At 46.2% G+C, this 14,598-nt stretch overlaps 1 protein-coding gene across 3 annotated transcripts in view; it reads left to right on the forward strand.

Annotated features, from left to right (window-relative positions):
• LOC140425814 (uncharacterized) overlaps nt 1–14,598 on the forward strand; it is a 150,851-nt gene that overhangs the window by 12,036 nt on the left and 124,217 nt on the right. For all 3 annotated transcript variants that reach the window (XM_072510217.1, XM_072510216.1, XM_072510218.1), the window contains exons 3-6: nt 1,194–1,323; nt 8,838–8,925; nt 10,168–10,233; nt 11,268–11,411. In XM_072510217.1, coding sequence (XP_072366318.1) covers nt 1,194–1,323; nt 8,838–8,925; nt 10,168–10,233; nt 11,268–11,411 — 428 coding nt within the window. The remainder of the gene's footprint in view (nt 1–1,193; nt 1,324–8,837; nt 8,926–10,167; nt 10,234–11,267; nt 11,412–14,598) is intronic.

Here is a 14,598-nt window from a genome sequence, read left to right on the forward strand (position 1 = left end):
CCTCATCAACGGCCTATACAATTGCAATAAAACATCCCTATTCCTATACTCACATCCTCTCGCTATGAAAGCCAACATACCATTTGCCGCCTTTATTGCCTGCTATACTGTGTTTACTTTCAGTGACTGATGTATGAGTATCCACCTCTCTCAATTTACACCCATTCAAATAATAATCTGCCTTCTTATTTTTGCTACAAAAGTGGAGAACCTCACATTTATCTATGTTATACCTCATCTGCCATGCACATGCCCATTCACTCAGCCTGTCCAAATCCTGCTGAAGCATCTCTGAATCCTCCTCACAGCTCACTCTCCCACCCAACTTTGTATCATCTGCAAATTTGGAGATAATACATTTAGTTCCCTCGTCCAAATCATTAATATATAATGTGAACAGTTGGGGTTCTAGCACAGATCTCTACAGTACTCCACTAGTCACTGCCTGCCAATCAGAAAAAGATCCATTTGTTCTAACTTTTTGCTTCCTGTCTGCTAACCAGCTTTCTATCCATCACAAGACACTGCCCGTAATCTGCGCTTTAACTTTAATTAGTAACCTGCTATGTGAGAACTTGTTGAAAGCCTTCTGAAAACCTAAATAAACCACATCCACCGGTTATCCCTGTTCAACTCTACTAGTTACATCTTCAACGAATTCTAGTAGATTTGTCAAGAATGATTTTTCTTTGGTAAATCAATGCTGACTTTGTATAATTACACCTCTGTTTTCCAAACGCTGTGTTGTGAAATCTTTGATAATGGACTCCAGCAACTTCCCTACTACTGACGTGATGCTCACTGGTCTATAGTTCCCTGTTTCCTCTCCAACTCCCATTGCGAATAGAGGGGTTATATTAGCAACCAGTGCCATTTCTCAGCACATGGCTACATTAGGATCATGGGTTGTGCCAGGAGTGCATTGTGGGAAGGATAATGACCGGAACTTGGAAATACAGGTCATTGCAGGCAGTGTGTCTTAATGGTGGTCTTGCCTGCTGCCCAACGAGAAGCAACACAGGAATACTTATTGTAGTCTTCCTTTGTGGATAGTTTGTTTATCTGAATTATTTTATCAAAACCTGCTTATAAAATAGTATTGTTCCTTTGCATATGAGTAGAAGATAACCAAAATAAAATGGATACATTAAGAAATAGAGCAAAAATAAATTGCAATTTTTCCCTTGTAAAAGGTAACAGCGCTATTGAACTCCAGGATGCAGTCTATGATGATAACATTTCACCTGTAGAAGCAGCTTTGACGAAGAAATATGAAAGAAGGCTGGAGCTTCTCCACTGTGGGTTTTTTACACCCCTTGCAAAGTAATTATATGTATTTTTTAAAAGTTTATCAAAATTGTGAACGAATAAACTTTCTCAATGTATTTGGTAAATTTGAAACTCACTGTTCCAGTAGAGAAGCATATATTCCAGAGAATAATTAAGGGTCAGTATTCAAGATTGAAGCATTGTTTGCTGGCTTTGCATGTTTTGTGACCAAAATTATGGATTACCGGCAGCACGGTAGCATTGTGGATAGCACAATTGCTTCACAGCTCCAGGGTCCCAGGTTCGATTCTGGCTTGGGTCACTGTCTGTGCGGAGTCTGCACATCCTCCCCGTGTCTGCGTGGGTTTCCTCCGGGTGCTCCGGTTTCCTCCCACAGTCCAAAGATGTGCAGGTTAGGTGGATTGGCCATGATAAAATTGCCCTTAGTGTCCAAAATTGCCCTTAGTGTTGGGTGGAGTTACTGGATTATGGGGATAGGGTGGAGGTGTTGACCTTGGGTAGGGTGCTCTTTCCAAGAGCCGGTGCAGACTCGATGGGCCGAATGGCCTCCTTCTGCTCTGTAAATTCTATGATAATCTATGATAATCTATGATGGAAAATTGTTTTCTCATTTACTGCTAATCGCCTGGCCTCTGTGCTGGAACCTTGAACTTGTGAGATTGGCCTTCAGTGTTCTTTACGAGGTTAGGTTGGTCAATATTATATCAAAGGTACCCCTATCATTGACATTTTATGTATTCAATATTTTTTATGGATTCCAAGCTTACGTCCTGCCAAGTAACAATTACTTCTGGTGACGTTTTCCTGTAATATCTACTTGCTATATTCTTTTTCAGTCATACATAAGAATATAAGAACTAGGAACAGGAGTAGGCCATCTGGCCCCTCGAGCCTGCTCCGCCATTTAATGAGATCATGGCTGATCTTTGTGGACTCAGCTCCACTCTCCGGCCCGTACACCATATCCCCGAATCCCTTTATTCTTTAGAAAGGCATCTATCTTTTTCTTAAAAACATTTAAAGAAGGAGCCTCAACTGCTTCACTGGGCAAGGAATTCCAGAGATTCACAACCCTTTGGGTGAAGAAGTTCCTCCTACACTCCGTCCTAAATCTACCTCCCCTTATTTTGAGGCTATGCCCCCTAGTTCTGCTTTCCCCGACCAGTGGAAACAACCTGCCCGCATCTATCCTATCTATTCCCTTCATCATTTTATATGTCTCAATAAAATCCCCCCGCATCCTTCTAAACTCCAATGAGTACAGTCCCAGTCTACTCAACCTCTCGTCATAATCTAATCCCCTCAACTCTGGGATCAACCTAGTGAATCTCCTCTGCACTCCCTCCAGTGCCAATATGTCCTTTCTCAGGTAAGGAGACCAAAACTGAACACAATACTCCAGATGTGGCCTCGCCAACACCCTATACAATTGCAGCATAACCTCACTAGCCTTGAACTCCATCCCTCTACAATGAAAGACAAAACTCGATTAGCCTTCTTAATCACCTGTTGCACCTGCACACCAACTTTTTGCGACTCGTGCACCAGCACACCCAGGTCCCTCTGCACAGCAGCATGTTTTAACATCTTACCGTTTAAATCATAATCCATTCTGCTGTTATTCCTCCCAAAATGGATAGCCTCACACTTGGCAACATTGAATTCCATTTGTCTCATTTCTGCCTGTCATAACTGAACATACCTTTTCATTTTATTTACCACTAAATTACCTCCCTCTTTAAGTCCTTACCTTTGGTTTTTAGTTAGCCCTGAGAAACACTTTGAGATGTGTGGTTCTACTGAGGTGCTAAATCAGTCTAAATTATCGATGTGTAAGTTGTCAGTATAATTCAGGATTTATTCCAGTTTTGCCTAAATATGCCTTCCCTTTGTACCGTATAGCCATGGCCGAATTTTGGAATGAAAATTACTACCAGTCAGAAAATCACCCCTCAACTATTTTTAACAGTTGGGGGAAGTACCTTACAATAGAAATTTGCACCACCTCACATTCTTTTTTTCAGTATAACGGTTTAACATGTAAAGCACATAATATTTACAAAGTGGCAACTCACGTGTATCTGCTATTTACAAACAAGTTTGTGCCTTATGTACAATGTTTTTTACAAGTGCCCCCTCCTCCCTTGTTGGTGACATGTTCCACTTGCTTTTATTTCCGGTTTGGTGTTGGGGCGGGAGGGGGGGGGGCGGGGGAGGGAGGGGGGGTTGCATGACCCTTCCCCTCCTCCCCTTGCCCCCCATGCTTCGTTTTGTGCCTTCCTTAGGATCCCTTCCCTTGCCTCCCACCCACTCTGCCCCGTCTCTTGTGCATGCCTTCCCTCATCTTTCTCTCTCTCTTCCCTCCCACCCCCTCTCTTCCTAGTCACTGTTTGCCTTGACCAGTTCTTGGAACAGGCTAATGAACGGCCCCCACGCTTTGTGGAAGCCCTCGTCCGACCCTCGGATGGTGTACTTGATGTTCTCCTGGTGCAGAAATTCCGAGAGGTCTGCCAGCCAGTCTGCAGCTGTGGGTGGTGCTGCTGATCGCCAGCCGAGCAGGATTCTCCGTCGTGTGATCAGGGATGCACAAATCAGGGCATCGGCCCTCTTCCCCATGTGAAGATCTGGCTGGTCCGATACCCCGAAGACTGCCATTCTCGGGCACGGCTCCACCCTCACCCCACAACCTTGGACACTGCCTTGAAAGACATAGGACCTCGAGGGTTGTAATCTCGGGATTACTCCCTGTGCCACGTGCCAGTGAGGCTAGAAATAGGAAGATAGAGCAGACAAACACGTGGCTAAACAGCTGGTGTAGGAGGGAGGGTTTCCGTTATCTGGACCACTGGGAGCTCTTCCGGGGCAGGTGTGACCTGTATAAGATGGACGGGTTGCATCTAAACCGGAGAGGCATAAATATCCTGGCCGCGAGGTTTGCTAGTGTCACACGGGAGGGTTTAAACTAGTATGGCAGGGGGGTGGGCACGGGAGCAATAGGTCAGAAGGTGAGAGCCTTGAGGGAGAACTAGGGAATAGGGACAGTGTGGCTCTGAGGCAGAGCAGACGGGGAGAAGTTGCTGAACACAGCGGGTCTGGTGGCCTGAAGTGCATATGTTTTAATGCAAGGAGCATTACGGGTAAGGCAGATGAACTTAGAGCTTGGATTACTACTTGGAACTATGATGTTGTTGCCATTACAGAGACCTGGTTGAGGGAAGGGCAGGATTGGCAGCTAAACGTTCCAGGATTTAGATGTTTCAGGCGGGATAGAGGGGGATGTAAAAGGGGAGGCGGAGTTGCGCTACTTGTTCGGGAGAATATCACAGCTATACTGCGAGAGGACACCTCAGAGGGCAGTGAGGCTATATGGGTAGAGATCAGGAATAAGAAGGGTGCAGTCACAATGTTGGGGGTATACTACAGGCCTCCCAACAGCCAGCGGGAGATAGAGGAGCAGATAGGTAGCAGATTTTGGAAAAGAGTAAAAACAACAGGGTTGTGGTGATGGGAGACTTCAACTTCCCCAATATTGACTGGGACTCACTTAGTGCCAGGGGCTTAGACGGGGCGGAGTTTGTAAGGAGCATCCAGGAGGGCTTCTTAAAACAATATGTAAACAGTCCAACTAGGGAAGGGGCGGTACTGGACCTGGTATTGGGGAATGAGCCCGGCCAGGTGGTAGATGTTTCAGTAGGGGAGCATTTTGGTAACAGTGACCACAATTCAGTAAGTTTTAAAGTACTGGTGGACAAGGATAAGAGTGGTCCGAGGATGAATGTGCTAAATTGGGGGAAGGCTAATTATAACAATATTAGGCGAGAACTGAAGAACATAGATTGGGGGCGGATGTTTGAGGGCAAATCAACATCTGACATGTGGGAGGCTTTCAAGTGTCAGTTGAAAGGAATACAGGACAGGCATGTTCCTGTGAGGAAGAAAGATAAATACGGCAATTTTCGGGAACCTTGGATGACGAGTGATATTGTAGGCCTCGTCAAAAAGAAAAAGGAGGCATTTGTCAGGGCTAAAAGGCTGGGAACAGACGAAGCCTGTGTGGCATATAAGGAAAGTAGGAAGGAACTTAAGCAAGGAGTCAGGAGGGCTAGAAGGGGTCATGAAAAGTCATTGGCAAATAGGGTTAAGGAAAATCCCAAGGCTTTTTACACGTACATAAAAAGCAAGAGGGTAGCCAGGGAAAGGGTTGGCCCACTGAAGGATAGGCAAGGGAATCTATGTGCGGAGCCAGAGGAAATGGGCGAGGTACTAAATGAATACTTTGCATCAGTATTCACCAAAGAGAAGGAATTGGTAGATGTTGAGTCTGGAGAAGGGGGTGTAGATAGCCTGGGTCACATTGTGATCCAAAAAGACGAGGTGTTGGGTGTCTTAAAAAATATTAAGGTAGATAAGTCCCCAGGGCCTGATGGGATCTACCCCAGAATACTGAAGGAGGCTGGAGAGGAAATTGCTGAGGCCTTGACAGAAATCTTTGGATCCTCGCTGTCTTCAGGGGATGTCCCGGAGGACTGGAGAATAGCCAATGTTGTTCCTCTGTTTAAGAAGGGTAGCAAGGATAATCCCGGGAACTACAGGCCGGTGAGCCTTACTTCAGTGGTAGGGAAATTACTGGAGAGAATTCTTCGAGACAGGATCTACTCCCATTTGGAAGCAAATGGACGTATTAGTGAGAGGCAGCACGGTTTTGTGAAGGGGAGGTCGTGTCTCACTAACTTGATAGAGTTTTTCGAGGAGGTCACTAAGATGATTGATGAAGGTAGGGCAGTAGATGTTGTCTATATGGACTTCAGTAAGGCCTTTGACAAGGTCCCTCATGGTAGACTAGTACAAAAGGTGAAGTCACACGGGATCAGGGGTGAACTGGCAAGGTGGATACAGAACTGGCTAGGCCATAGAAGGCAGAGGGTAGCAATGGAGGGATGCTTTTCTAATTGGAGGGCTGTGACCAGTGGTGTTCCACAGGGATCAGTGTTGGGACCTTTGCTGTTTGTAGTATATATAAATGATTTGGAGGAAAATGTAACTGGTCTGATTAGTAAGTTTGCAGACGACACAAAGGTTGGTGGAATTGCGGATAGCGATGAGGACTGTCTGAGGATACAGCAGGATTTAGATTGTCTGGAGACTTGGGCGGAGAGATGGCAGATGGAGTTTAATCCGGACAAATGTGAGGTAATGCATTTTGGAAGGTCTAATGCAGGTAGGGAATATACAGTGAATGGTAGAACCCTCAAGAGTATTGAAAGTCAAAGAGATCTAGGAGTACAGGTCCACAGGTCATTGAAAGGGGCAACACAGGTGGAGAAGGTAGTCAAGAAGGCATACGGCATGCTTGCCTTCATTGGCCGGGGCATTGAGTATAAGAATTGGCAAGTCATGTTGCAGCTGTATAGAACCTTAGTTAGGCCACGCTTGGAGTATAGTGTTCAATTCTGGTCGCCACACTATCAGAAGGATGTGGAGGCTTTAGAGAGGGTGCAGAAGAGATTTACCAGAATGTTGCCTGGTATGGAGGGCATAAGCTATGAGGAGCGATTGAATAAACTCGGTTTGTTCTCACTGGAACGAAGGAGGTTGAGGGGCGACCTGATAGAGGTATACAAAATTATGAGGGGCATAGACAGAGTGGATAGTCAGAGGCTTTTCCCCAGGGTAGAGGGGTCAATTACTAGGGGGCATAGGTTTAAGGTGAGAGGGGCAAGGTTTAGAGTAGATGTACGAGGCAAGTTTTTTACGCAGAGGGTAGTGGGTGCCTGGAACTCGCTACCGGAGGAGGTAGTGGAAGCAGGGACGATAGGGACATTTAAGGGGCATCTTGACAAATATATGAATAGGATGGGAATAGAAGGATACGGACCCAGGAAGTGTAGAAGATTGTAGTTTAGTCGGGCCGTATGGTCGGCACGGGCTTGGAGGGCCGAAGGGCCTGTTCCTGTGCTGTACATTTCTTTCTTTGCTTGTCTTTGTTTGTTTGAAAAAGGCTGCCCAGAACCCAACAAATCTGGGGCAGGCCCAGAACATGTGGGTGTGGTTGGCCGGGCCTCCCTAGCAGCGTTAGCATTTGTCCTCCACCTCCGGGAAGAACATGCTCATTAGTATTTTGCTAGCTCTGCCCCAATGTCCTGGTAGATTCTAATTTAGTGTCCTTCCCAGCTGCTCACTTTCATCTGGTGTACCAACTGCAGGATCCTCTCATGGTCCTGATATCGGTGGAGCTTTGCAATAATCGCCTTGGCTGCTCCCTGGCATAGATTTCGGTCTGAGTGACCTGTGTGCTCTGTCGAGCTCTGGGGGTTTGGGGAAGCAGTCTCTCCTGACTAAGTTGCCCAGCATTTGGGCGACGTGGTCCATTAGGTCTTTGTCCTCAATGCCAACAAATCTGGGGCAGGCCCACGATCCTGATGTTTTGTCGTTGGGACCTGCTCTCCTGGCCCTTGACTTTCCCCTTGGGTTCCCCTGGACCGCCGCCAACCCTTTTACCTCTACCGCCAGGGCGATGATTCTGGCGCTCTGGTCTGTCGAGGCTTTTTCCCGCTCGAGGATCGTCCTCTCCTAAGTCGCCACTTTCTTCCCCAGCCCATCGATTGCCTTCTGCACGGTGGCCATCGCCTCTGTCACTGCCACCTTGACCGCCACCTGGATTTCTATCCTGATTGCCTCCTTCATGGCGGTCAGCTCCTTCACCAGGAAACTCTTCCATCCGTCTCCAGGTGGTTGCGAGGTTGGGGGAGGGAGGCTAATGCTCGGGTTGTTGGCCGCCCTCTCTCCTGGGTGGTCGGGGCCCCTTCGCCTGGTGGGTCTGCTAACTCGTCCGCCTGTTGGTCTTGGCTCTTTCCGCCGATTCTGACATCTCTTCGGCCCCTCGAGCTCCCATCCGCTGCCATCTATTCTTGGTTACCCTCCTTTTACTGTTGAGGGATTTTTTTCATTTGAAATTTGGAGAAAATTCAACAAAAGTGCCTTTTTTTGTTCTGGTTCAGAGGAGAGCCACCTGATGTGCGTCTGCTCAGCACATCACCGTCACTGGAAGCCCCCAACACATTCTTAACCTTTCCTTCAATGATTGAGGGATAGCTAAACAAATACACAGAGCAGAACATTCCCCTCAGCACAGAGTGCTAGCTAAGGTGAGAAAATCAGCGTGCAACTCTCCAGCTGCACAACTGTGTTTTCTCTCCAGAATTTAGTGGTCTCTCGTACAAAACAAGATCTGGGGACTTGGTTTTCGGCATCACTCAGGCATGTGATAGAGCTGGCACGAATTTTGTTTGCCGGCATCCGTCTCTAAAGGGCGCCCCAATCTGCAATCTGCAAGAATCTCGTTTGCCGATTCTCGCGAGATTTGGGGCCAGCATCGCTGTTTACGCTGACACCAAAAACCGGCTCAAATTGCCGCCCATAACATCAGATTCTGCTATTATTAGAACTGCTTTGTTCAACGTGATCATGAATTATTGGCTGCTGATGTAACACTAAGTAAGTAATAAGAGACTACGGAGGTAATATGGAATATTTCTTCTGTTTTGTAGACCCTACCGTGGTGTGGGGACTGTCATTACGAATAGCCAAGATCTGTTCACATCCTATATGAGTTTCGAACAGCAAAAACAATTAAAGGTAAATATTTTCTTAATGATCAAGACATCATAGAATGCACCTTTCGGTTTTCCGTGCTGGCTCTTTGCAAGGCCAGTCATTCCTTGTTCCGCAATCTCTGATTTTTGTCTTTAATCTTGTGAACCCCTCATCCTCGAGTACTTTTTTTTAACTCCCTTTAAAAATTATTGATGGAATTACCTTTTCAGGTGGAGCTCCGGGGGTGGGATTCTCTGAGCCTCCACGCCAAAACCACATTCGGCGCGGGAGCAGAGAATGGGCGCCGACGCCGAAATCCTGCGCGACGCCTCTCCCGGAGAATCGGTGCGAATCGCGCGGTCTACGCGGCGCGGGTAGGGGGCCATTGACAGAGGCGATTCTCCAAGTGTAACTGGCTGAGTTCCCGACGGCGTGGTTCTCGCATGGTCCCACCCGTCAGGAACTCGGCGTGGCGGCTGCGGACTCGGTCCCCGGCCGCCCTGGTGTGGGGATCCTTCACCGGGGTGGGGGGGGGGGCTCACAGACAGCCAGACTGTCAATCAGGGGCTACCGATCCGCGGGCACGCGGGATCTTGGGGGGGGCCTATATATTTGGTGCCGGTACGTGGTGTGGGTCCGCCATGTTGCGCGGGGCAGCCGATGCCGTGAGCATGCGCAGACCCTCGACCGGAAGTGCAGGGCCCGTATCGACAGCCGGAGCTGCGAGGGTTACTCCGGTCCCTGCTAGCCCCCTTCAGGTAGGAGAATCACTCTGGACTTTCTTAAGGAAAGTCCAGAGTGATTCGCCCATGTTTTCACACTGCAGTGGGGACATAGCCCCATTATTGGAGAATCCCGCCCCGGATCTTTAGCCAATTAATTTAAATCTATGACATCATGTAAATGACTGCTCGCCAGAATCTTTCCTCTCTGTAGATCCAAAGATGTGCAGTTTAGGTGAATTGGCCATGCTAAGTTGTCCCTTAGAATCCAAAGGGTTAGGTGGGGTTAGGGGTTACTGGGTTATGGGGATAGGTTGGGGCGTGCCCAAGACATTAGAGCCTGAATGGCCTCCTTCTGCACTATAGAAATTCTATGTGTTAGATCTGCTGTATCTAAACCGCTCATCACCTTTAGAAACCTCAGTTAGGTTACATCCTAACCGTCACCGTTTCGAGGGAAACAGTCCTATCTTTTTCAACCGCTCTACACAATCAAGATTGCATTTGCATGAATGAATTATCCAAACCTTAGCAGATTTTTTTTTCTTTGTTGCTGTAACAGAAAATTATGGAAAAAAGGGCAGAGGATAAATCAATTATAAAGATTGTTCAAGCAAAACCAGAACAGGTAAGTGGAACATGGAACTATCAAGTTTCAACCAATGCCTTTCTTTGAAACAGGTACTTAAAAAGGTAAAGTAATATGCAGCTGGCATTTTCACTTTCGTTTGAACCCTTTCCGGTACTAGTTCACTCACTCCTTTCTCATTCTTTTTTCTGAAGTAAGACCTTGTTGGGATCTGAATGATGTCACCGAACTTCAATATTTCACAATATTAATCAACTCCACTAATATGGCAGGTGTGAAATATTCTTTTTGTTCATGGGACGCAGGTGTCGCAGGCTGTGCCAGCATTTATTGCCCATCCCTAAAGGACATTAGTGAACCAGATGCGTTTTTACGACAATTGACAATGGTTTCATGGTCATCATTAGACTTTTAGTTCCAGATTTCTTTTACTGAATTAGATTTCACCACCTGCAGTGGCAGGATTTGAACCAGGGACCCCAGAGCAGTACTCTGGATGTCTGGATTGCTAGTCCAGTGACAATACCACTACGCCATTGCCTCCCCTGTAATATTGTCCAGTTTTCCACCTGATTGCCATTTTAAACCCCCGACTACACTTCCTTTGTCTGGGCAAGGTTGAAATGAGGTTATTTCCTTTACTATTCAGCAATTGTTCTATCCAAGTTATTTTTGATACAATGCATGGATAGTATAAGACAGATAGCATAAGAATCCTTTTAAAAATGGCATTGGCCTGTGGCGTTTTGGTGCACCCCGATTAGGTGTTGCTAAACTGAGTATTGGCTTGCCTTTTGTCTTCTTTCAATCATTTAAGTTCTTCATTTTACTCCTGTTACGCTTGGCGGAAGCCCATTGCTTCCACCGTGGCCTGCTTTTGCAGAGCTCACCGTGGCTTGCTTTCAGAGCGGCTTTTGCAAAGTCAGAAAGTGGATCACCATTGATTAGGTTTTGTCATGACTATCATTTTTGTCAAAGAGTAAATACGTAGAGACGGATAAGTATGTTCACAGTTTCACCTTGCCAGAAATAATTTAAACTTCCATCATTTTAAAATTGCATTTGCAATGCAGATGAAGAAACCTCAGGCCCCCTCAGCCGAGCAGTCAAAGCGACAGAATGGATACTTCCATATTCATGAGTATTTGGAAGAGAATAAATGGATAACAAATGCAATGCACACAGGGAAGCCCCTTTCTTTGTGCCTGAAAGAACTGGTAAGATTTTAAAAATCCTAACAGTACTAAAATTAATTACTGAGTTTGAAGGCATAAATATATTTTTGGATGGATAATTGTTTATAAGATTTGCTTTTTCATCTAATTATTAGAACTTATGGAATTGGGAATGATTACACAAAATAAAAATCCACTGTGCATATAGAATAAGTGTGCCACATTTATCTCAGTCGATATGCTTTGATGTATGTTTGAAATTCATTCATTATGTAAGAAATCACTGCTATAATTTGTTGTCAATGTAAATCTGTGTTTAGCATTGATAAGAATAAAGGGTTGTATTTGACCTGACTCAAGGAAGTCCAACAGCAGGGACTGAAAGCACGTCCCGAGCCTACGTGGTTGGCAGGACAGTGAAGGGCGATTTTACCTGGAGTGTCCAATCAAGAGGCTGCTTCTGAGTCTGCTGTCCCAACTCCGCCAACTCCGCGCCTCTTACCTGGGAAACCACTGGGAGGCCTTCCCGATGCCGGTAAAATGCCAATGGGGATAAAGTGGCTGTTGACTGGCCATATAATTGAATTGAGGAGTAGGGAAAGTGGGGCTTAACATGCCCATTTAAAGGGTTGCAATAGTTTCAGGATAATAACAATAATAATCGCTTATTGTCACAAGTAGGCTTCAATGAAGTTACTGTGAAAAGCCCCTAGTCGCCACATTCCGGCGCCTGTTCGTGGAGACTGGTACGGGAATTGAACCCGTGCCGCTGCCTTGTTCTGCATTACAAGCCAGCTATTTAGCCCAGTGTGCTTGGAGGTAAGTGGGTTGTGACAAAATGGAATACAATGGCAGTTGCAGGAGGAGGGAAGCGCAGGAAACATTGCATTTTCTGAGGTTGAAGTTCCACTTCAGAAATCAGAGAAAAAAAAGCTGCTATATTCCGGTCCCAAAGAAGAACCAGGCTACGTGCCTCAATGACTACCAATCGATGGCCTTGACATCTATCATTATGAAGTGCTTCGTGAGATTGATCATGAGACACATCAACTCCATACTCCCAGAAGCCCTGATCCACTGCAATTTGCATACCAGCACAACTGGCCCACAGCAGTCACTATCTCCCTGGCCCTTCACTCATTCTTAGAGCATCTCGACAACAAGGACTCCTACATCAGACTCCTATTTATTGACTACAGCCCCGCCTTCAACACCATAATCCCAGCCAAGCTCATACCCAAACTCCAAAACCTAGGACATGGCTCCTCACTCTGCAATTGGATCCTCGACTTTCTGACCCATAGACCACAATCATTAAGGATAAACAATGACACCTCTTCCACGATAATCCTCAACACTGAGCCCCCGCAAGGATGTGTATGTAGCCCCCTACTATACTCCCTATACACATGACTGCGTGGAAAATTCGGCTCCAACTCTATCGACAAGTTTTCTGATGACACAACCGTAGTGGGTTGGATTTCGAACAACGATGAGTCAGAGTACAGGAAGGAGATAGAGAACCTAGTGGAGTGGTGCAACGACAACAATCTCTCCCTCAAAATCAGCAAAACTAAGGACCTAGTCGTTGACTTCAGGAAGCAAAGTGTCGTACACACCCCTGTCTGCATCAACGGGGCCGAGGTGGAGATGGTTGACAGCTTCAAATTCGTAAGTGTGCACATCACCAACAATCTGTCCTGGTCCACTCATGTCGATGCTATGACCAAGAAAGCACAGCAATGCCTATACTTCCTCAGAAACTAAGGAAGTTTGGCATGTCCACATTGACTGTTACTAATTTTTACAGATTCACCATGGAAATCATCCTATCTGGCTGCATCACAACTTGGTTTGGCAACTGCTCGGTCCAAGACTGTAAGAAACTACAGAGTCATGACCACAGTCCAGTCCATCACACGAAACTGTCTCCCATCCACTGATTCTGTCTACATCTCCCGCTGCCTCGGAAAAGCGGGCAGCATAATCAAAGACCCCTCCCACCCAGCTTATTCACTCTTCCAACCTCTTCCATCGGACAGGAAGTACACAAGTTTGAGAACACACACTAACAGATTCAGAAACAGATTCTTCCCCATTGTTACCAGACTCCTAAATGACTCTCTTATGGACTGAACTGATCTCTCCATGCATCTTCTATAATGTGTAGCCACTACACTCCGTATGCTTCACACAATGTCCATGTCTATGTATTTATATTGTGTATTTATCGTATGTCCTATGTTTTTTCATGTGTGGAATAATCTGGACTGCGCGCAGAACAATACTTTTCACTGTACCTCGGTACATATGACAATAAATCTAAATCTATTGTTAAAATAGGTAGGACAAAGCCATCAAGGGCAGCAAGACTGAAGAGGCTGACTATGAACATTGGATTAGATTGGATTGGATTTGTTTATTGTCATGTACAGTGAAAAGTATTTTCTGCGAGCAGCTCAACAGATCATTAAGTACATGAAAAGAAAAGGAAATAAAAGAAAATACATAATAGGGCAACACAAGGTACACAATGTAACTACATAAGGACCGGCATCGGATGAAGCATACAGGAGTGTAGCGTTAATGAGGTCAGTCCATAAGAGGGTCGTTTAGGACTCTGGTAACAGCGGGGAAGAAGCTGTTTTTGAGTCTGCTCGTGCGTGTTCTCAGACTTTTGTATCTCCTGCCTGATTGGAGAAGTTGGAAGAGTGAGCAGGGTGGGTGGGGAGGTCTTTGATTATGCTGCCCACTTTCCCCAGGCTGCGGGAGGTGTAGCTGGAGTTAATGGATGGGAGGCAGGTTCGTGTGATGGACTGGGCGGTGTTCACGACTCTCTGAAATTTCTTGCGGTCGAGCAGTTGCCAAACCAGGCTGTGATGCAGCCAGATAGGATGCTTTCGAAAGTGCATCTGTAAAAGCTGGTAAGAGTTAATGTGAACATGCCGAATTTCCTTAGTTTCCTGAGGAAGTATAGGCGCTGTTGTGCTTTCTTGGTGGTAGCGTTGATTTTCAGCCTTCACACCCTATACCACTGGTGCACAGTGGGTTGTTTGGGCAATCTACAAGATGGACTGAATCAACTTTCTAGGCTTCCTCAGCAACACCTCCCAAACCTGTAACCTCTACCTCCGAGAAGAACAAGGCCAGGAGGCACACGGGAACACCTTACTTACCACTTTTCCTCCAAGTCACACACTATCCCGACTTGGAAATATATCGCTGTTTC

The sequence above is a fragment of the Scyliorhinus torazame genome, chromosome 6 (genome assembly GCF_047496885.1).
Source record: "Scyliorhinus torazame isolate Kashiwa2021f chromosome 6, sScyTor2.1, whole genome shotgun sequence".
In the NCBI taxonomy this organism is placed as follows: Eukaryota; Metazoa; Chordata; class Chondrichthyes; order Carcharhiniformes; family Scyliorhinidae; genus Scyliorhinus; species Scyliorhinus torazame.